This window comes from Dendrobates tinctorius, unplaced genomic scaffold (assembly GCF_039654945.1).
Source record: "Dendrobates tinctorius isolate UK_male_01 unplaced genomic scaffold, ASM3965494v1 ptg000155l, whole genome shotgun sequence".
In the NCBI taxonomy this organism is placed as follows: Eukaryota; Metazoa; Chordata; class Amphibia; order Anura; family Dendrobatidae; genus Dendrobates; species Dendrobates tinctorius.
In genome coordinates, this window is record NW_027361822.1 from 12,033,019 (window position 1) to 12,055,893 (window position 22,875).

The 22,875-nt window shown below is 43.8% G+C and overlaps 2 protein-coding genes across 4 annotated transcripts in view; one reads left to right on the plus strand and one right to left on the minus strand.

Moving 5' to 3' along the window:
• LOC141051007 (uncharacterized) overlaps positions 1–22,875 on the minus strand; it is an 850,460-nt gene that overhangs the window by 385,934 nt on the left and 441,651 nt on the right. The gene's annotated exons all lie outside the window — the stretch shown is intronic.
• Positions 1–22,875, plus strand: part of LOC141051010 (uncharacterized) — a 59,605-nt gene that overhangs the window by 7,545 nt on the left and 29,185 nt on the right. For 2 of the 3 annotated variants that reach the window (XM_073547786.1, XM_073547787.1), the window contains exons 2-6: positions 16,106–16,255; positions 16,385–16,564; positions 16,645–16,768; positions 16,852–16,949; positions 17,148–17,238. In XM_073547786.1, coding sequence (XP_073403887.1) covers positions 16,178–16,255; positions 16,385–16,564; positions 16,645–16,768; positions 16,852–16,949; positions 17,148–17,238 — 571 coding nt within the window. In that variant the 5' untranslated portion in view covers positions 16,106–16,177. Of the gene's footprint in view, positions 1–659; positions 705–16,105; positions 16,256–16,384; positions 16,565–16,644; positions 16,769–16,851; positions 16,950–17,147; positions 17,239–22,875 lie in introns of those variants that run through there. The other variant, XM_073547785.1, reaches the window with a different exon arrangement.

The window sequence follows — 22,875 nt, forward strand, 5'->3', positions numbered from 1 at the left end:
TTAATGAGTCCACGACAGCACCCGCTCACTTCCCTCCCTAAAGATATACTTTAACTATTGATATCAACCAAATAATGGATAAGAAAGATGTTAAAATAAGAGAACATTGCCTAATCCTTGGCGGTCCTTCTGGTACTCTGAAACGTAAAACTGAGGAGGAAAGGCGGACCGCCCCTTTTATCTTTCCTGTAGGGTTTCCTGTTCCAAATGGGCGGATCCGATACCTCCAGTGGGTGCTGTCCTGGACTCATTAAAAGAGCATTACCGGTAAGTAATCCGGCTTATTTTTCATGTCTTTATCAAATATCTGTGTGTGTGTGTGTGTGTGTGTGTGTGTGTATATATATATGTGTGTGTGTGTATATATATATATATATATATATATATATATATATATATATATATATATTTTCACAATACATTGCGACCTAAATTTACCACCAATGTAAAGTGCAATGTGTCACAAAAAAAACTTCCTCAAAATCACTGAGATATGTTGAAACTTTTTAACCATACATTGAGATCAAAGAAATTTCTCTTTTTCTATACCCTGAAATCATGTTTCCTTTTGCAGCTGCTGCTTGACATTGAGCGCTGCTGCTCAGCTTACTTGTATCCAGAATACCCAAGTCCTCCTCCTGTTCTGTAGTCCCGAGTATGGTCCCATTTAATGTATGTGCAGCAATAGGATTACTCTGTCCCAGGTGCATTACTCTACATTTATTTACATTAAACCTCATCTGCCAAGTGTTTGCCCATTCTGTCATCTTATCCAGATCAAGGTCCGATTTTTAACATCCTACATAGTTTTGTGCCATTAGCAAAGACCACCAGGTCTAGTTTTGTGCCATTAGCAAAGACCACCAGGCCATAAGCCCCCATTACACATAGCGATATCGCTAGCAATATCGCTGTAACGTCACCGATTTTGTGACGTAGCAGCGATATCGCTATGTCTGATACTTACCTCCGACCGGCTCACCCGCTGCTCATTGCTGGTTGCACGAGAACGTCCTGGATCATTTCTCGTTGGGCGCTTCCTGTGGCGCCGAGCGATGCGCAGACGCGGGTGGGAGGACGTCAGGATCGCCGCGTCTGACAGGTAAGTAGCGACCCCCGACCCCTGCGATGTTGCTGGTGAGATCGGCCTGTGTAGTAGTTCACTAGCGACCACTTACCGATGCACCAGCGATCCATATCGTTGTCGGGATCGCTGGTGCATCGCTAAGTGTAACGGTACCCATAGTTTTGTGTTATCCGCAAGGTCAGTAATAGAGATTAAAAAGAATTGATCCTAACATGGTGATCCCCACTGTTCCCAGTAAAGATCATTGTGGTCCCCACTGCTTACTTTATCCTATATAGAGACTGTAAAACAATTTTGTTTCCTGTTCCTTAACCAGTTGTTACCTAAGTGCATATCGTTTCCCCCAGTCCCTACTTCTGGAGCTTCCGTATAGGGCTGTTATGTGGTACATTGTCAGATGCCTGTGCAAAGTCCAGATAAATCACATCAGCCGCATTACCAACATCCAGATTTGCACTCACCTCCTCATAGAAACCCAGCATGTTAGTTAGACACAACTTAGGGCCCCGTCACACATAGCGACTCACCAGCAATCCTGACAACGATATGAACTTGTTAGGATAGCTGGTGTGTCGCTACATGATCGCTGGTGAGCTGCCAAACCGGCAGCTTCACCAGCGATCAGCACCAGCGACGCCGAGCGGGTGCGTCGCTGTGTACGTTAGTTACCAGCGCGATGATGCTGGGAGCTGGTAACTAAGGTACACATTGGGTTTCTAAGCGGCGCGCGGCACTTAGAAACCCGACGTTTACCTTGGTTACCAGCTAGCTGATCGCTGGCCGTTGCTCTCCCACCTGCCACACGCAGCGATGCATGCTGGCCAGCGGGAGACCAACGACCCAAAAAAAGTCCTGACCTTTCATGAACGATCAGCGATACCCGGCAGGGGGGCGGGTCGCTGATAGCTCTCACACACAGCGATCTCGCTGGTGAGATCGCTGTTGCGTCACAAAACTTGTGACTCAGCAGCGATCTCGCTAGTGACGGGGGCTTTACTCTTCATGAATCTGTGCTGGTTGTCAGATATATATATATATAGTGACCTGCAATAGATTTTTGCAGGTCACTTCTTATAATACTTTCTTATAATTGCCTGGATCCACCTTCTTGACTTTCTTAAAGGAGTTGCCCGGTTAAAAATAAGTTTGCAATCAACTAAACTAGTTTTACATTTGCAGTTGAGTCTGCAGCGTATCGTCCGCAACCGCTAACGTATGCAAAAACGCATGCAAACACAGCACGTTTTATCCGCATCAGCTTGCGCATTACGGCAAAAAAACGCTGCTTTTTTTGCATGTGTTTGCACTTTTTATGCGCATGCGTTCGATGGGAAAAGATTTTCCAGGAGAAATTCCTTGACGACAGACACAACCAATGGTCGTGTCTCATGAGAATTCTATATATAAACCCTTGTGTAGATGAAATCCTCAGATTTTGCTCCTGTATCCTGCGTCAAGATGGATCTTCGCATGAAGAGTTTCTATCGGTATCTGGATTTGTTTTGTTTTAATGTTTTATTTATTGAAATCTGCAAGTTACATCCGAAAGAAAGCAATCAACAAAGTAGCTTACAAAATTATTATATAACCTACAAATTCCGCTTTTCGGGAGTTAAACAGATGGTTTGAAATATCAATTCATGGCAAAAACTATTGATATATAGAGGTATAAGGACAACAACAGCCTTAAAGGAACTTCCAGTAGCAAGATTATCTGGGTTCAAATCTGGGTTCTTCCCATCCACACGCCCCTGCTACATCACATATGCCATGATTTCAAACAAAGATGAAGAAGAACAAAAAAGAAGAAAGGAGAAAAAAAAAACAGTATAGGGAGTAAAGGGACAGGAGGTCAAGTAATTAGAGGGAGAAGTTGGGAGATAGGGGTGGAATATAGGGGAAGTAAGGGGGGGGGGAGAGGGGAACACTAGGCAACAAGGGTTTCGTCCACTCTGATAAAGCCGAGCAAGGAGGCCACTATAGCCTTATCAACTTCTACTAATGGATCTGAATCGGGTCCATGGGTGCCATACTCTTTCAAAAGCTGAAAGTGAGCCATTCACCAAGGCAGCCAGTTTGGCTACTTGATATAGCATATCTACCTTCTCTTGCAATTGGGATATAGATGGAGTGGTAGTTGTCTTCCAATTCATAGGTATCAAAAGTTTCGCTGCTGAAAGAATGTGTTGAGTCAACAGAGCAGTATTCTTATGTCCAGTTGGTGACAGAAAATTTAAGAGCACTATCTCCGGTGTCAATGTAAGCTTTTTGCCCACAATTTCCCCGATATAATCCTCCACTAGTCGCCAGAACTGCAGCAGGGGTGGACAGGACCACCACATATGTAAGTATGTTCCCTCCGAGTCACAGCATCTCCAGCATCTAGTAGAAGACCCCGTCTGCCAATGAGTGTTCTGCTGTGGTGTAATATACCATCTGGCGACTATTTTAAAGGAATTCTCTTGTGCTCTAACGCATTGTGATGGGCCATGAGAAGAATTATAAATGTGTGATATTTGATTTGGGGTAAACTTGTATCCCAAATCCTTTTCCCAATGTGTTATATAGGCTCTTTTGAGGCAACAGTCAGTTATATTTAAAACCTGGTAAATAGACGACATTATCTTTTTGGGTTTATCCTTTGTTGCACAGAGAGTCTCAAATGCAGTCAGTGGGCGGGTAACGTCTGCTCCTAAAAGATACTGTGCCAAGGAGTCTCTTATAGAGCCGAATTGTATAAAGGTCAAGTTGGAAAGCCCTGATTGCTTCTTCAGTTCCTGAAAGGAGGGGAGTGCCCCGTCCGTTAAGAGTTCATCAACCGCTACATTTGCCAGGGAGCCGGGTTTGATTAGATCATTGTCTCGGGAATAAGATGCGTGAGGCATTATATCTGCCAACTTGAGTAAGGGGGACAAAGGGGGAACTAGAGTTTTCACCAATCCCTTCCATAATTTTAAGGTAGCTTTGGTGTGTATATTAGGTAAATTTTTGTTTATGTTTTTACAAGGATATGTCAAAAGGATGGATCTCAGGGGATAAGGCGCTAGGGCTTCCTCCACCTCAATCCACTGCTTATTGTTAGGAGACCGCAACAGGTCTACCACTCTGGTAAGCATTGTCGCTTGGTAGTACCTTACTATGTCTGGTGCACCCATCCCACCCCTCGATTTGTTTAATGTTAATGTCCTGTATGCTAATCGGGGCTTTTGCTTTTTCCAAACATATCTGCGGAATAATGTATTAATTTTAAGAAGATACGATTTGGGGATGGTTATAGGGAGCATTTGGAAGATATATATGAACTTGGGTAAGATTAGGCTCTTCAGTAAATTTTTCCTTCCCATCCACGACACATACGAGTCCCTCCATGATTTCATGATGGTTTCTACTGAAGCAATTAGGGGGGGAATATTCTGTTGAAAAAGGTCTCTATCCGATCTTCCTATCTTTACCCCTAAATATTTGATATATTGTTTTGGCCAGGTGAATGGGTATGTACTTTTTAGTTTAGCTAAGGTGTTCGGGGATATATGTATGTCTAGCGCTTCCGACTTAGACATATTTACTTTAAAATTGGAAATTTTGCTATATTGATCTATGAGATCCATCAATGTTGGGAGTCCCAGCAAAGGATTAGTCATCAAGACTAAGAGATCGTCCGCAAATGCCGCTATTTTATAGTGTGTCTTATTGATACGAATGCCCTCTATTCCCTCATGTATTTGTATGGCCTTTAAGAGAGGTTCCATTGCTAGCACAAATAACAACGGGGATAGGGGACAGCCCTGTCTTGTTCCGTTCTTTATAGTAAATGCATCTGTTGTAAAATCGTTAATCCTAATATGTGCCTTGGGCTTATCGTACATTGCCATTACGGCTGCTATAAACGCTTCGGGTATCTCAAACTTGATCAGCACTTCCCGTAGGTATACCCAGTCCACCCTGTCAAAGGCCTTCTCTGCATCTGTTCCAAGAAGCATCAATGGGAGTTTACGATTTTTTGCGTATTGAAGAAGGTGTAATACTTTGTGGACATTATCCCTTCCCTCCCTTCCACCCACAAACCCGGTCTGATTTAAGGAAATCAAATTTGGCAATGACTTGGCCATTCTTTTTGCCATCAGCCCTGCTAGGATTTTTAGGTCCACATTAAGGAGAGAGATTGGCCTATAGCTACTACATTGTTCAGGATCCTTCCCCTCTTTGTGTATTAGGGATATTCTGGCTGTAAGCATTTGGTTTGGCAATGGGTGGCCTTGTAAAACTGCGTTGCAAACGTTCAATAAATGTGGGAGTAGGAGGCCAGAGAAGGATTTATAGTAAAGTGCTGAGAATCCATCTGGACCGGGCGCTTTCCCCTTCGGGCACTTTGACAGGGCGGACTGCAACTCCCCTAGTGAAAAAGGTCTAGTGAGATATTGTTTTTGGGAATCAGATAAGACAGGCAGATCTAAAGTGCTTAGGAAGGACCTAGTGTCCATGCTTCTTTTAAGTGCGGAATCGGCGTTATCTTCCGGACGGAGATTATATAATTTCTTATAGTAGTCAAGGAATGCCTGCTCCATGTGCTCAGGAGTTTGCGAGCTTAACCCTTGTTCATTCTTGATTGAGTTAATCAGCGTACGTGACTGCCGCTTCCTTAGTTGTGATAACATTAATTTGGATGCTTTGTCTCCATGGACGTACATTCTGTTTTTCCATGTTGCATAGAGCTTAGCAGATCTCGAGTTTAATATGTCTTTAAGTTGCTGTCTTTTTTGTTGCAGCTTCTCTAAGCTATGTTGATCTATTTTACGTTTATGTGTAAGCTCCAGCTGTGATATACTATCATAAAGATCCTGGATTTCTTTTTGTTGCAGTTTATTTAGAAAGGAAGTGATAGATATCATCTCCCCTCTGACAACTGACTTATGTGCTTCCCATAGTATCTGTGAGGAGATTTCTGGTGAAGCATTTTGCTCAAAATATTGGGAAAGCACTTTGTTTATACGTGTCTGTACCTCGGTACGTCCAAGTACTGACTCATTGAGCCGCCATACTCTATGTCGGGGAAAGGCTTTAGATAATGAGAATTTTAACAAAACCGAAGAGTGATCGGAATAAATATTCGGGATTATTTTCGCCTGTTGTATATTGGCAAGCATTTTACTGGATATAAAAATATAGTCTAAACGGTGGTAAGATTTATGAGGGTGGGAGTAGAAGGTGTAGTCTCGGTCAGAGGGGTTTAGATATCTCCATGTGTCAATCAATTGTAGAGATCCCAATTGTGACTTTATTCTGTAAAGATCTTTAGGTGAGAGCGAACTTTTCTGTTTGGTCGTGTCTAACAAAGGCTCTAATGCAACATTCAAGTCCCCACCCACTATCAATGCACCCTCTCTAAAGCCATCAATTTTTTTCAGTGTTGAGAGTACCCATCTTAATAGTTTTTTATTTGGTGCGTATAAACTGCACAATGTTACAAGGGCACCGTTTAGTAGACCTTTGACAAAGATGTAACGACCCTGAGGGTCCGCCATAGTTTCTCTTAGCTGGAAGGGCACTCCCCTTGCCACTGCTATTGACACTCCTCTAGAACCGGACTGGGTGGTTGTCGCATGAAGCCATTTATCATATATCGAGCTTTCAAAGGAGGGCAATTTATCCGGTTTGAAGTGCGTTTCCTGAATAAGCAATACTGCTGCCTGCTGTTTTTTGAATAGTTGTAATGTGTGGCGTCTAGTGTTTGGAGAATTCAGCCCATGTGCGTTAAAAGAGATTAATGTGTGTACCTTATCCGAATCCATCATGTTTCTGTACACAGCAGCATCCTTGCAGCTCACGACGGAGACGAATCCCTGTGCCTATGGGAGTGGGGAGGGGGTCTAGGACAAGTAGAGCAGACAAAAGAAAGAAAAGGGTAGAGAAAACAAAAAGGTGAAGAGGGGGAGAACACAATATTAACATTATCCATGTTATTATGTTGCACAATATCATTGACCAATATGCCAACGTACCATAGTTACCTACTGACATTGTTTCATAGAGTGCCAGCTTGAGGAAAATTCCAATCAACCTTATAAACTAAATATGAAATGCTCCATTCTAGGAGAATGCCCAGTTTGGGCTGTAACTAGATCTAGGTTGAAACCTTACAACGAATTATTGGATAGATGTGGCAGCAGTGCTTATCCATATTTGGAAAAGCACGCCAACCCCATCAGATTTGCTTCAACCATACTCAATACCCCAACTGGGGTAGACACCAAGAAAACTTAACTGCAAAATCTGGGTCTAACCCAAAGATCAAGTATTGTCTCTGGAGTCCTTAGGAAGCGAGGTCTTTGTCAGCTTCCTTTTCAGCCTTTGTGATTTTGGCGTCAGGGCTATCTGCCACGCCGGGTCATCTGGTAGCGGGTGCAATAGGGTCGCCGAATGGAAGGACTCCAGGTCCGGGTAGGCCTCCAGCTCAATCCCCAAGGATTCACATGCCTCTTTGATGTCTTGTGATGTTCTTGCTGAGATACCTTTGTCTCCATTTGTGATATGTACTCCAAACGGGAACAACCATCTAAAACGGATGCCTTTTTTTATCAATGCTTCAGTGAACGGTTTCAAGATCCTCCGCTTCCTGAGAGTGCTAGCCGATAAATCCTGGAAAAGTTTAATTTGTGAGCCTTCATACGAGATCTCCTGCGCCTCCCGCGCTCTGCGAAGAACTAAGTCTTTTGCTCGATAATCGAGGAAGCGACAGATCACATCTCGTGGAGTTTCCCCTTGAGAAGGCCTCGGACGCAATGCTCTGTGTACTCTCACCAGTTCGATTTCCTGTGGATCTGATTCATTAAGTAGATCTTTGAATATCTCTTGTGTTGCTTTCCATAACGCCTCAAAGGCCACCGTTTCAGAAAGGCCTTTAACTCTTATGTTGTTACGACGTTCTCTGTTTTCATGATCTTCTAGCACCGTGTGAATTGTATGTAGTTGGAGTTCATGGACTTTTAAAGAGTCTAGAACAGCGTTCGAACTTTGTGTCATGGCAACTTGCGAATTTTCCAATGTCTCAAGTCTGTGGCCTTGAAGTTTTAGGTCGTGTTTTATCTCTGCAAGTTCTTGTCCTATTGGCTCAAGAGCTTTAGACAATATACGTTTGATGAACGAACGAGTGACTAAGGCCTCTCTCGCTGTGCTGCCCGTGTCAGAGTCACTCTCCGGCTCAGAATCTGAATCTTCTAATGAGGTCAAAGCACGAAGCTTGGGTGGTTTAAGAGAATCTGACGGAACCGTTTGTTTTTTAAGAAAGTCATCCATGTCTATTTGCGTAGTGGACTTTGTAGGTTTGGGCATGCTCTTTTGCGTTTTTACGCTGGATCTCCCCATTTTTGCAGTTATCTAAAGCAGAGAAGAATAGAGCAGTTTGAAGATTAGAATTCCTCTCGCTGGCTATGAATTTAGCTAATGTTCCATTTTATGCCCAGTCTTATAAGTGATAAACAATGGAAAGAGATGTCGTTCTGGCTCTGGTCACTAGATGGCAGTCTATAACCACTTTCTGCTGGTTTTCCAGAGAATCCTCTCTTATATCCGTTCAGCTAGGTATAACATGGGTTAATTAGAAAGCAGATAAGGGGGGGAGGAAAGATGTAGGGACAGCACTGGTGGGGGGGGAGCGCTTAATACAGATCTAAGGCTCCTTATATTACTCCCTTCTCTCCTCGCACCCCTCGGGTCAGACAGTCTCAGGCCCCCACTTGATTAATTGATTATCTCCTTTATTGCTACGGAGTTAGGGAGAATGACCATGCTCTCCTGATCCTCTGTCCCCTGAATCAGACCCCCCTGCTCAAGACACTCCGTCACCTTGCTTCTGTTATTTCAGCGTTACCTCAGCTCCCGGAGACGCTTGAATCCCTCAGATCTCTCTCACTGATTGCAGAGAGGGGAGGACGCTGAAGCGTGCCGCTGCACGTCTATTCTAGGTCCCGGGCCGCGTGTCTTCTGCAAGCCCGACGGGACTATTTTCAATGCTGCGGCGTGATACACACTCTCTGTAGCCGTCCCCCAGCTATGAGAACAGTAGCGATTTTGTGTGTCCTGGTCTGGGGATTTCGCAATGGTACCTTATCTGCAGGGGAGGGTTAGCTCCGGGGTCTCTCTTATCTGACAGCCTTAGGTCAGGGGTGAAGTCTTCTGCCCGAGGCGATGGTGCTGTTAGCAGTATATCCCTCCTCCACTCCGGCAATCTCCCGCCTGCAGGGCCTCAGTTAGATGAATCCCTTCTTTATCCCGATCGTGACTCGCCACCCAGGGTCTATGCGATCCAGTGGGGTCCTGGTTTGGGTTGTAATGCGGGGATGGTATAAAAAGAAGGCTCTGGTGATATTAGAGCCCCTTTTGGTGCATTTGTCCGGGAGCTCAGGTTTCCTGCTTCTTGCTCCACCCTCGGTATCTGGATTTGGATGTCAACTTGTTTCTTGCCTTTGCATTTGCCAGTGAGCAAGAATGGAAAAGACAAAGACGGAGAAGATGGTGTCGGCACTTTTGGCAACACCCCATTCTTTAAGTCCGGGAAAGCCGTGGAGCCTACCACTCCTTATTCAGTGAGCTCCGTGAAAATATTTTGAGTACACAAAGATGTCTCGAGAGCTTCCGGGATTTGCTGCTTTGTGTACAAGGAGCCATCAGCAGTCAGGACACACAGCTCCGTAGAGCGATTCCTGCTGAGGAACGTCTGCTGGTGACACTAAAGTACGTAATATTTAAAAATAAACGCCTGTCATAATTATTGTTCTGCAATGTATTTAATTTTTTTTCCTTTTTCTGTTTTGCCAAACACCTGTCCTAAGTATTATTGTTCTAAAAGCCATGTCCTTGTCCTTAATTGTTTTTTCTTTCTTGGCTACAGGAGAGCCTATCATCGCTCCATTTCCAGTTAAGGATTGGCCTTTCCACCCTTTCTGGGATTGTTGCAGACACTTGCCAGGCTTTGTGGGACGTTCTCCGTGAGGAATTTATCCTCCTACCCACCGCGGAAATCTGGCAGGAAAATGCCAAAAAATTCTTTGAACTTTGTAATTTCCCCAACTGTTTGGGAGCAGTGGATGGAAAACATATTTGTATTACCAAACAGGCTGGAACTGTATCAGAGTACTAATACTTCTCTATAGTGCTCATGGCGATTGAAGCTGTGGATTGTAGATTTATAGCCGTGGACATTAGATCTTTTGGCCGTGGTAAAGACTCCCAGACATTTAAAGAATCGGACATGGGCCGATGGTTGTATGGGAATAATTTAAAATTTCCCTTCCATGACCTCTTCCCAACACTGAAGGCCCGCCAATGCCATTTGTTGTGTTTAGGGATGAGGCCTTTCAGATGTGTGGAAACCTCCTTAAACCATATTCCAGTCGTGACTTGAACCACACAAAAAGGATTTTTAATTACCGACTCACCAGGACGCGAAGAACTTTTGAGTGTGCCTTTGGTATGCTTGTCTCAAAATGGCGCATTTTGGAAACTGCCATTAATCTCAAAATTGAGACAGTCGTTGAGGTTGTCAAAGCGGGTATGGTTCTGCACAACTACATAATGGCTACAAAACGACCCAACGTTGAACTTGATGACCCTGTTTGTAACCCGTTGCCAGATTACCATCATCACCCTCTGAGGACAACAAGGGAAGTTGCCCAAATGAGCGATACATTTGCTGCCTACTTTGTTTCTGAGATTGGACATGTGGCATGGCAAGATGAAATGGTTTAGTTAAATGTTATTATTATTATTATTATTTATTTATAAAGGTACCATTGGTTCCATGATGCTGTACATGTTCCTGTAATGTTATGTACCTGGAATGTTAAAATGTACCTTTAATGTTTGTTGACAATAAAACGCCTATAATGAAACACCCTTTCCAAGTGCCCTCTACATTAGAATTTTTTTTTTTTAAAGTTTCATAAGGTGATCACTGGTTCACAACTGCACTCCCACTCCCTGTCTCATGCAGATTGCATGAGACATTGAGTGCATTATACACAGATTGGCTTATGTCACCCATAATACAACTCTTCTCTCTGAGGTCAGAGCTATGGTAGGTGATGTCGGATTAGCTCCATCGACTCTTCAGTCTGCATTAATCTATAGTCCAATAGATTAATGCAGACTGAAGAGACGGTGGCGCTAGTCCACCTCATATGTTTATTCACCTGCCTGTGTGTCAGTACTAGTGAACTCAGGATGCAGAAAACCTAGTATCCTGAGTGCACTAGTGCTGATACCTGGGCAGGTGAGCATTGCTGACCCCTGACTCCCTTTGTGCTGTATTCTGATTTTTTTGGAGGATTTTCAGTTCTCTTTATGTTTTTTCCACCTCATAGGTTCATGACAGACACAAAAACCAAGCTGCAGTGTAAAAGCAAAGAAAGAAAAGGAGTAGATAGTATCTGTCATGGAGCTATGAGGTAGCAAGCACACAGTGTGTGTAGATGGCGATGTGTGTGTTGCCGGCGACGGAAAGAACAAAGAGCAAGCAGTGATAGGGGAAAAACAAGACAAATTTATTTACAACACACAAAAAAATTTACTTTTTACGAAATATTGAGGGGAAATGTTATGGACCTGGGGGCTGTGGAGTTGGGAGGATTGGCTCGGTGTGGACGATGAAGGGGGTTCCAGGGGAAGGCCCAACTAAATGTGTGGGGTCTGGGAGGTCAAGGATGGAAGTGGACGCATCAGAAGTGGAAGCATGGGACGGGAGAGACACACTGGACAACACAGACAAATTGGGAGGTGAGGGTGGAGGTAGTTGGACAGTTCGTCTCTTCTTTTTGTATTTTGCTGGCTGCTGCTGGCTTCTTTTATGACTGTGCCTCCTTGAGAGGGTTGGAGTGGTGGGTCCAGCAGTGGATGTGGAGCGGCCTGCTAGATCTGGACCCGGCATGGTGGTGGCGGTGGACAGCCTCGCAGGTTCTTGCCCAGGCATGATGGTGGCAGTGGACAGCCGCGCAGGAGCAAGACTCAGCATGGTGCTGGAGTGGCATTCAGCAGCACCTGGCATGGTGATATAGTGCTGTGCGGCAGGACTGGGCATGGTGGTGGCGGTACAGTGATATGCAGCAGAACTCAGTAACGAACTGAAGCGGCTTAGTGGTGGCACAGGTGTAAATGCCACGTGTGGCTGCTGGGAGTACAGAGTCTGCTGCATAGCCTAAACGTAAGCAGCATTGCAGGCCTGCATCATATTAAGCTGGAGTTCAGGTTTAAGGTGTTCTGACATGCCCCGCTCTTTCCCATGAAAAAAATGTAGTGCCGGTCTCTGGAGGTTGGCTTCCAGATGGTCAAGGCGTCGGTTGACATCCTGGAAAAGTGTGTTTTTATGGGAAAACCCACTTTCCAGTCTGTCACCGAGCGACGTCAGGCCATTCTATAAGACCGAGCTCAAGTGAACAAACTCTGGCATGAGTGGCCTGTCAAAGGCCTTCTGCCGCTGGTGGGAAGACCCATAAAAAAACAGTGGCAGAGGCCTGGGACAGGGTAACACCTGTTCTCCAGCCTTTGAAGCCGGCCCACTTGCAGCATCACTGGTGGATGTTCGTGGATGTTCGATGAGGGGCCGCTTCAGAGGATGATCCAGGTTCTGTGTGGAAAAGAAAAACATTACTACACAAAAATAACAATTGTAAAAGCGCCAACTCCTGTGGAATAGAAAAATTCAGATTATGGAATACAACACAAAAAAACTTACGTTCGCCGAGCAAGGACAGGCCTCAGGAAAGTCAGCATCCTGTGATACTTGTATTTTCTTATCCTTGCTGCAGCACCACTGCGAACTTGGCTCTCCTGTCTCAGGTCCTTGTTAAAGCGATCCTTCATCGAAGCCAACAGGATCTGACTTTGTTCACTGTGATGGGGGAAAAAAAATTGTTACTGTACTTTAGGCTGGGATCACACAACCGTGTGTGATGCGAGAAACTCACAGGAGTTTATCGCATCACAAACGGTTGTGTGATCCTGGTCTTACAGGTTCTCTTCTGCATCAGACCACATTGCTATACTTACGAAATTCCTTTCGGACTTGTGGCGTTGTCCCAGTCATCAATCAGCGATCGGGCCACCTCATTCCACAGCTGCCGAATCACCACGTTGTCCGAGTTCTGCTGCTCACAGGTGTCCCACAATGGAACTCGCTCCTCCACCAATGTGATGAGGAGGTCATTATCCACTTCTTCCTCCTCCCATTGTGGAACCTAGAAATGAAAGAAAGACATTAATGTTGGAAAGATAAAACACTGATAAAACATTCAACCGAAAAAAAAAGTCAAAACACTTACACACAAAAAACAGTCAAGAATACTTACACGCCGTCTTGCCACCGGAACTTAGGCCTGAGTCTGCTGCTCCTGCTCATCTGCACTGGAATGGTTCTGTAAAGAATAAACATGATTTTGCCACATGTGTAAAGGTGACAGTGAATACTTACAAATCTGTAGAAATTGTACTCACTTCAGTGTCCTGTCCGCTGTGTGAGGATTGTTCAGCACTTGATGCCATGGTTATGTTGCTAAATGCTGCAATAAAGAGAAAAAAATGATTACAGACTGCAGGGAGAATAACAGACATTAGCGTGTATACTCACATTTTGTAAATTCAGAGTCTTCACAGATATCTGCCACAGTCTGAAGAGTACTGTGATACAAATGGGATATGCATGAGTGAGAGACTGGTATAGATAGGCATCCAGTCAATAAGATAGTGATTGCAGTACATTGAAACATCCATTTGGATACTATTGATTGTGACCGGAATCTGAACTTTTCCTACCATGAGGAGAGCACACACTCAGGAATGTGAAAAGCAACCACCTGCTCAGGCATTGTTGTGGGAGTTGGAAGGGAGGAATGTGAGAACCAAACCAACTGAGATAAAGGAGGAATGTGAAAAAAAAACAAGTTACTGCGCATGTCAGTGCGTGATCATTCCAATTGATATTATAAAAAGTACTGACCTCCTCAGCGGGTGGGGACTTTCCAGACGATTCAAGTGGACGCACTTAGTCTGTGATGCTGACCGAGGAAAACCCCTTCCCGCTGATCGAGGTCCCCCGATGTGAAGGGTGATGCTACAATAACTCGGTAATTATTATTGATGCTGAAATCTTTCATGTCATAACTGTCGTTTTTAAATCAATGAGACTATTCATGTGCTATGTAAAACAAAATGATTGCTTGCTAAAATAAAAGATTGTCAATAATCTTTGCCTGGTTGGGATGCCAGTGAGCGCTACGTAAGTTAAGGTAAATAACCTAATTTGGGAGAAAATTTAGCAAGACAAGTACTGAACTTCCAGTGCCCACACCCTCTTTGTATACATATTTGTGTGTGTGTGTGGGGGGGTGGCTAAAACCAGTTCCTGGACATGTTTACTCAGGAAAACGTATGCAAATGCAAGCGAACGCATGTCTATGCGTTCCCATAGACTGTAATGCGTTGTTTTGACTCCTTCCGCAAGCGTCTGGTGGCGGAAATTTGATGCCTCAAAAAATGCAACATGTTGTGTTGGCCGCGCCCCACTGCACACCGCGAAATGACACATGCGTAAACGAATGCATGCAAACGCATCTACCTGCATCCACAATGTAAAAGATAGGAAAACATGACGCATGCGGATGTGTGCGTCAGAAACACTGTGGACACAACCGCAAATGTGAAACCGGCCTTAGTGTGACTGCAGACTTGTGAATCTTCCCAGCGCACGCATTGTGTGCTGCAGGGATTTGCTGGTTTCTGAGCCAAATCCGGTCGGTGAGTATGCATACTCCCGGCCAGAGCCTGACTAGTGGGCTCTGCCTCTCTTAGATCAATGTCTGATTGTGGGGTGTGGCACCCGGCACCATCTCCGATCAGCTGTTCTCGGTGTCAGAGCACAATACAGCTCTGACACCAAGTACTACACATCTATCTTCTATTCAAATCAATAGGGGGTCGGGGCGGATGTGCAACACCCAGCCACAGCCACTATTCTCTCAACGGAGCTGCACTGTGCAGCTCCACAACTGAGCAGTTCCGGCCACCAACTGACACGGATAGGATAATGTTGTGGACAACCTCTTGAAAGGATTTACATCTATCACAAAAGAGTGAGCTATAAAATTAGCTCCTATATTAACTGTAGTTTCACATATACTGCATTCCTAATTACATGTACTACCTGTAGGGTGCCATATGTTGGTTGTACAATTTGTGAACTGAAAACACATATTAGAAAACATCTCACTGATGGTACTAACGAGAAAATCCATACCAAATAGCCGCATCTAGACATTGTGCAAAGACACAAGTAGTACTAACTCATTACAGTTTGTTGGCATAGAGGAATCATATTGTTCAAATGTTGCGTTAATAGATGCTTACTCTTAAATAGGGAATCTTTTTAAATCTTTAGGCACAAGATCTTCATAAGGTCTCAGTATCCAATATGATGCTATGTTATTATTATTAAACGGCCTTCGGCTAGATCTCGAGCCATAGCGACGTGAAGGATGAATGAGCGGTCTTGTGCAAGCCTAGATAGGTCCACCAGGTGTTCGCCATTATGTTGATTGTATCAAGTAATTTGATTGCTGGTTTTCCTCTTCACCTTGTTCCTTCTCTTCCAACCATGATGTCCTTCACCAGTGTTTGCTCTCCTCTGTTAATGTGTCTAAAGTAGGCAAGTCTTAATTTGGTGATCCTTGCTTCAAGTACATGTATGGCTTGATTCGTTCCAAAATTAATTTTTTGTTTGTTCTTCTTGCCATCCATTATATTGATAACATCTTTCTCCAGCACCACTTTTCATTGGCATAGGTTCTTCTGTCTCGTTTCTTTATAGTCCAGGTTTTGCATCCATATGTAACTAAAGAAAAGACAAAACTATGTATGAGCTGTGTTTTGTCAGCAGTGAAAGGTTCCTCGATTCAAAAACCTTGTCCAGTGTCTTCATTGTTGATTTACCCATAACTCCTTAATGTTGCATCGGTTTATCTTCTTCCCATTCAGATCCCTATAATATTAGATCCTCTCAGTGGAAATTTTCTACATAAGAGAATTTTTCTGATTGACCGGTCAAGGATGGATAGGGACAGGGACAAGATGGCGGCTAGTATATTACACCTCACCCTAGAGATCATCTTCCGGCTTACTGAAGAGGTGAGAGATTCTGACAATGTCACGTTACATCTTTCTTATCTATGGGAAAACCAGATGGACATAACTGGAGAGGTGAGGACTCTGTAAATGTCTGTAGTGAGATTTATTAATGTGTCTCTCCATAACCAGGATTACACAGTAGTGAAGAAGACCTCTAGTGAACGCTGTCAGACCCCTGTGTCTGAGGGATGGGGAAGACCCCTGGGCTCAATCACGGGACCTTCAGCTCAGCCCCTGATAGATAAGGGCGTCTATGACCTGAAGATCCTAGAACTCACATACAAGATGATTGAGCTGCTGACTGAAGAGGTGATATTGCTGGGAATTCTGGGAAATTAATGTACTACTATGTAGGGATCAGTGGATGACGGTATAATTTTATGTGTCAGGTTCCTATAAGGTGTCAGGATGTCACTGTCTACTTCTCCATGGAGGACTGGAAGTATTTAGATGGACACAAAGATCTGTACAAGGACATCATGATGGAGGTTCTCCAGCCCCTCACAACACAAGGTAATAGACAATACTAAATATACATTGCCTATAATTATCTGTATGGAAGCAATGAATTCAGTCCCTGTATGTGTTTCTTCCAGTTCTGTCCAGTAAGAGGACAACACCAGAGAGATGTCCCCGTCCTGCTCTTCCACAGGGCTATAAACAAGAAGATCCCAATGTTCCTCAGGATCATCAGGTAGATGTAGAGAAGGTGTCATGAGATCTCCCCTATGATGTGTAGACGGTTGTGAAGGTCTTGTGCTCAGTCTTGTTTTATCCACCAGTATTATATGTTTTATACTTGTGTAATGAGAGCGGTGGAGATGGCAGGATTAGAGCTGATCATAGATGTGACTTCTCCATCTATCTGTGACTTTTAAAATATTTGTTTCAGGGTAGAGATCTGACCAATATTAATACTACAGAGACTTATGCAAGAAGATATTTGCACTGTAAAGAGGAGATTCCTTCAGATGATGACTCAGGTGAGTAGTAACCACTAAATTTAGAGATGTCACTGATTCTGCATTCATGTAGAAGTACCGTATATACTCGAGTATAAGCCGACCCGAGTTTAAGACGACCCCCCCCCTAATTTTGCCACAAAAAACTGGGAAAACGTATTGACTCGAGTATAAGCCTAGGGTGGAAAATGCAGCAGCTACTGGTAAATTTCAAAAATATAATTGGATACCAATAAAAGTAAAATTAATTGAGACATCAGTAGGATAAATGTTTTTGAATAGCCATATTGAATCAGCAGCCCCATGTAATGCTCCATACAAAGTACACCCCATATAATGCTGCACAAAGGTTAATTATGCTCCCATAAGATGCTCCCTAGAATAATATGCCCCATATGCTGCTCCATAAAGGTTATGGCCCCATAAGATGCTCCATAGATTATGCCCCATATGCTGCCCCCATAAGATGCTCCATACATCATGCCCCCATATGTTGTCCCCATATGCTGCTCCACATATGCCCCCATATGCTGCTCCATATATTATGCCCCAATATGCTGCCCCCCCATAAGATACTCCATATATCATGCCCCCATATGCTGCTTCATATATCATGCCCCCATAAGCTGCCCTCATAAGATGCTCCATACATTATGCCCCCCATATGCTACCCCCATAAGATGCTAAACCTACAAGAGAAGCTGGAGTCTAAATTGCCCCAAACAGTATATAAGCAAAAGCATCTTCTTTCTTATAAAAATATCATTTTATTAGAAACTAGCTGAAGAGCCCAGCGCTGCCCGTGCATAGTAACTAACTGTGGTTAGTTACAACAAATTATAATTATCCTCCATCCCACAGTCCCGTGCCCATATACTCATAATACATACCCTCCATCCCATAGTCCCGTCCCCATATACCCATCATACATATCCTCCATCCCATAGGCCCGTGCCCATATACCCATCATACATATCCTCCATCCCATAGTCGAGTGCCCATATACCCATCACACATCCTCCATCCCATAGGCCTGTGCCCATATATACCCATCATACATATCCTCCATCCCATAGTAGAGTGCCTATATACCCATAATACACATCCTCCATCCCATAGTCCCGTCCCCATATATACCCATCATACATATCCTCCATCCCATAGTAGAGTGCCCATATACCCATCACACATCCTTCATCTCATAGTCCCGTGCCCATATACCGTCATACATATCCACCATCCCATAGTCCAGAGCCCATATACCCATCACACATCCTCCATTCCATAGTCAACCATTATGGCATCATAATGAGCGGCGGGGCTTGCAACCTATGATGAATCAGCGTCGCCATGGAAACCATTATGACATCATGAGGGGCGGGGCTTGATACGCACACACTTTTTCTCCATTATGTAGATAGGGGCAAAATTGTTTGGTGAATTGGAACACGCAGGGTTAAAATTTCGCCTCACAACATAGCTTAGGACGCTCTCGGGGTCCAGACGTGTCACTGTGCCAAATTTTGTGGCTGTAGCTGCGACGGTGCGGATGCCAATCCCGGACACACACATATATACATACACACATTGAGCTTTATATATTAGATTACATATAATGTAGTACAAACACAATAAAAAATGAGTGTATTATCCCAGGTGGTAAGACACAGAAAAGATGCACACATTAGTTACATTATTACAAAATGGTAGGTTTTACAAAATTTGTAGGAAATTAATAAACAAACCATCCAAACTCCCAAATAAAGGCTACTGAGTAACGCATATGTAATTTTATACATATAGGCAGCCACATGATCCACATAAGTTACCAAAATTGTGGTCAAAATTGTGGGTACCCTCGTGTAATGACCAAAAAAAAACCCACAATGGTCAAAGAAATAACTTGGATCCGACTTGAATTCCTTTTGGAAGTGCATTGAGCAGCAGGGTGGTGTGCTGGTAAAAGGGGAAAAAAAAAAAAATCTTTTCAATCTTCTGCCTGAGCGAATGTGAACGCGAACTTTGGTAAGTGTGTGACTTGTGATTCAGTGAAGAGGTATTTGGAAAACTCCTAAGGCTACTTTCACACTAGCGTCGGCCGACGGACGTCGCACTGCGTAGTCCCGACGTACCGTCGCACGTTATGAAAGTTTTGCACAACGGGGCAGCGGATGCAGTTTTTTAACGCATCCGCTGCCCCATTGTAATGTCCAGGGAGGAGGGGGCGGACCCGACGCACAAAAAAAGTTACATGTAACGTTTTTGTGTGCGTCGCGGCCGCCAGACGGATGCAACGTGTGGCCATACGTCGCAATGCGACGCTAATGCAAGTCTATGGAGAAAAAACGCATCCTGCAGGCAACTTTGCAGGATGCGTTTTTTCGCCAAAACTACGCATTGCGACGCTAGTGTGAAAGTAGCCTAACAAATACCTGTGAGTTGCTGAATTGTGGGTTGCTGAGTGCTTTCTACCTGTTCAATTTTTGGGGGGCTTGTTTAACCTATTTTTTCTCTCTACTTTAATCTCTTATTTTACGATCTGTGTTTTAAGGGTTAACTATATTGCATTTAAATCTTGGTGTAACTATATTCACAATGGGTTATTTAGGGGTGGGAGTTCATAATTAAGGGTTTATAAGGGGCAGCTGGTTGGGGCTCAACTCCTTTTGGAAGTGCATTGAGCAGCAGGGTGGTGTGCTAGTAAAAGGGAAAAAAAAATCTTTTAAATCTTCTGAGTGTGACCTGAGCATAGGTGCGAACTGTGGTAAGTGTGTGACTTGTGATTCAGTGACTTTGGATTCAGGGAGTTTCCAAGGGAGGTATTACTGAATTACTGTTATATTTTATTTATACTTTTTATTTTATTTTTGCTTATCTTTTCTGTCTGGTGCAATCCCCATTAGGATGTGCTCCACTATTGCCAATGTCATCCAGTGAACGTCTTGCCGCATGTATGAAATCCTTGAACAGCCGGTCTAGGGTGCATACTGCTGTGTGAGATGTGAGCACGTTGTGCATTTGGAAGCCCAAATACTGGATCTAAATGTGCAGCTGGCAACACTGAGATCCATAGACAATATGGAAAGAAGTCTTCTGCTCACTGAGCAGACGCTCAATGGGATAGATGAGGGGGGGATGCTAGGTCGGAGCTGCAGGACAGTGAAGAAGCTAGCTGGGTGACAGTTAGAAGGCGGGGTAGAGGGAAGAGTACCAGGGAGGCTAGTCCTGATCTGGCACACCCCAATAAGTTTGCTAAGTTGGCAGATGAGGGGAGTGTTAGTGCAGGAGTAGCTCTGCTGCAGCAAGGCATGTCCTCTGAAAGCTGGAGGAGTGTCTGCTCCAGTAAGGGGGCTAATAGGAGAGCATGGCAGGCCAGACAGGTTCTGGTAGTGGGAGACTCAATTATTAGAGGAACAGATAGGGCAATCTGTCACAAAGACAGGGATCGTCGAACGGTGTGCTGCGTACCTGGCGCTCGAGTCCGACACATCGCTGATCGGGTTGACAGATTACTGGGAGGGGCTGGTGAGGATCCAGCGGTCATGGTGCACATTGGCACAAATGACAAAGTTAGAGGTAGATGGAAGGTCCTTAAAGATGATTTCAGGGAATTAGGCTGTAAGCTTAAAGCAAGGACCTCCAAGGTGGTATTTTTGGAAATACTTCCTGTGCCACGCCAGAGAGGCAACGGGAGATTAGGGAGGTTAATAAGTGGCTCAGGAATTGGTGTAGGAAGGAGGGGTTTGGGTTCCTGCAGAACTTGGCCGACTTCTCAGTTGGCTACAGGTTCTACGCTAGGGACGGGCTGCACCTCAATGGGGAGGGTGCAGCTGTGCTGGGGGAGAAAATTGCTACAAGGTTGAAGGAGTATTTAAACTAGGGATTGGAGGAGGGCATTCATTTTATAGGAGGGGAAGACAGTGCAGATAGAGACCTGGGAGCAAATAATGAAATGGGGGGTGGGGTTAGAACAGTTAATAATTTAAGAAAGAATAGAGGTACAGAGAGATACATAAAGTGCATGTATACTAATGCCTGAAGCCTCGCCAACAAAATGGAGGAATTGGAGTTAATGTTGTTGGAACATAATTATGACATGGTGGGGATATCTGAGACATGGCTGGATGAGAACCACGACTGGGCGGTTAATTTACAGGGCTATAGTCTGTTCAGAAATGACCGAACAAATAAGCGAGGGGGAGGCGTGTGTTTATATGTAAAATCATCCTTAAAACCCATCCTTCATGATAATATATATGAATCTAATGAAAATGTAGAGATAAGGGGAGGGGGAAAAAAATAATAAATTACTGATAGGGGTTTGTTATAAGTCTCCAAAAATAATGGAGGCAACAGAGAATATCCTCATAAAGCAAATAGATGAAGCTGCGACTCAAGGAGAAGTCATTATTATGGGGGACTTCAACTACCCTGAAATACATTGGGGAACCGAAACCTGCAGTTCCAGCAAAGGTAATAGGTTTTTGACAACTATGAGAGACAATTACCTTTCACAACTGGTTCAGGACCCAACAAGAGTGGGGGGCACTGCTAGACCTAATATTAACCAACAGGCCAGACCGCATATCAAATGTAAGGGTTGGGGATCACTTGGGTAATAGTGATCACAAATTAATGTTTTCATGTATCCTTTAATAAGATGTGTAGTAGAGGGGTTACAAGGACACTAAACTTCAGGAAGGCAAATTTCCAACGGATGAGAGATGATCTTGGTGCAATTAACTGGGACGATATCCTGAGACATAAAAATACACAAAGAAAATGGGAGACGTTTATTAGCATCCTGAATAGGACCTGTGCACAATATATACCGTATGGGAATAAACATGCTAGAAATAGGAGGAAACCACTATGGCTAAATAGAGCTGTAAGGGGAGCAATAAGTGACAAAAATAGAGCATTTAGAGAATTAAAGCAAGTACGTAGTGATGAGGCATTAAATAAATTCTGTAAAAATCAAATCAAAATAGCAAAGATTGAGACAGAGAGACTCATTGCCAGAGAAAGTAAAAATAATCCCAAAATATTCTTTAACTACATAAATAGTAAGAAGCTAAAAAATGATAGTATTGGTCCCCTTAAAAATAGTCAGGGTGAAATGGTGGATGAGGAAAAAGCCAATATGCTAAATGACTTTTTTTCAACAGTATTTACACAAGAAAATCCCATGACAGATAACATGATCAGGAATAAAAATTCTCCATTAAATGTCACCTGCTTAACCCAGCAGGAAGTACGGCGGCGTCTAAAAATCACTAAAATTGACAAATCCCCGAGTACTTCAGGAATTAAGCACAGTCATAGATAGACCATTATTTTTAATCTTTAAAGATTCCATAATAACAGGGTCTGTACCACAGGACTGGCGTATAGCAAATGTGGTGCCAATATTCAAAAGGGGACAAAAACTGAACTTGGAAATTATAGGCCAGTAAGTTTAACCTCAACTGTGGGTAAAATCCTGGAGGGTTTTCTAAGAGATACTATACTGGAGTATCTGAAGAAGAATAACCTCATGACCCAATATCAGCATGGGTTTACAAGGGACCGTTCCTGTCAGACTAATCTGATAAGCTTTTATGAAGAGGTAAGTTCCGGACTAGACCATGGGAATGCATTGGACGTGGTGTACATGGA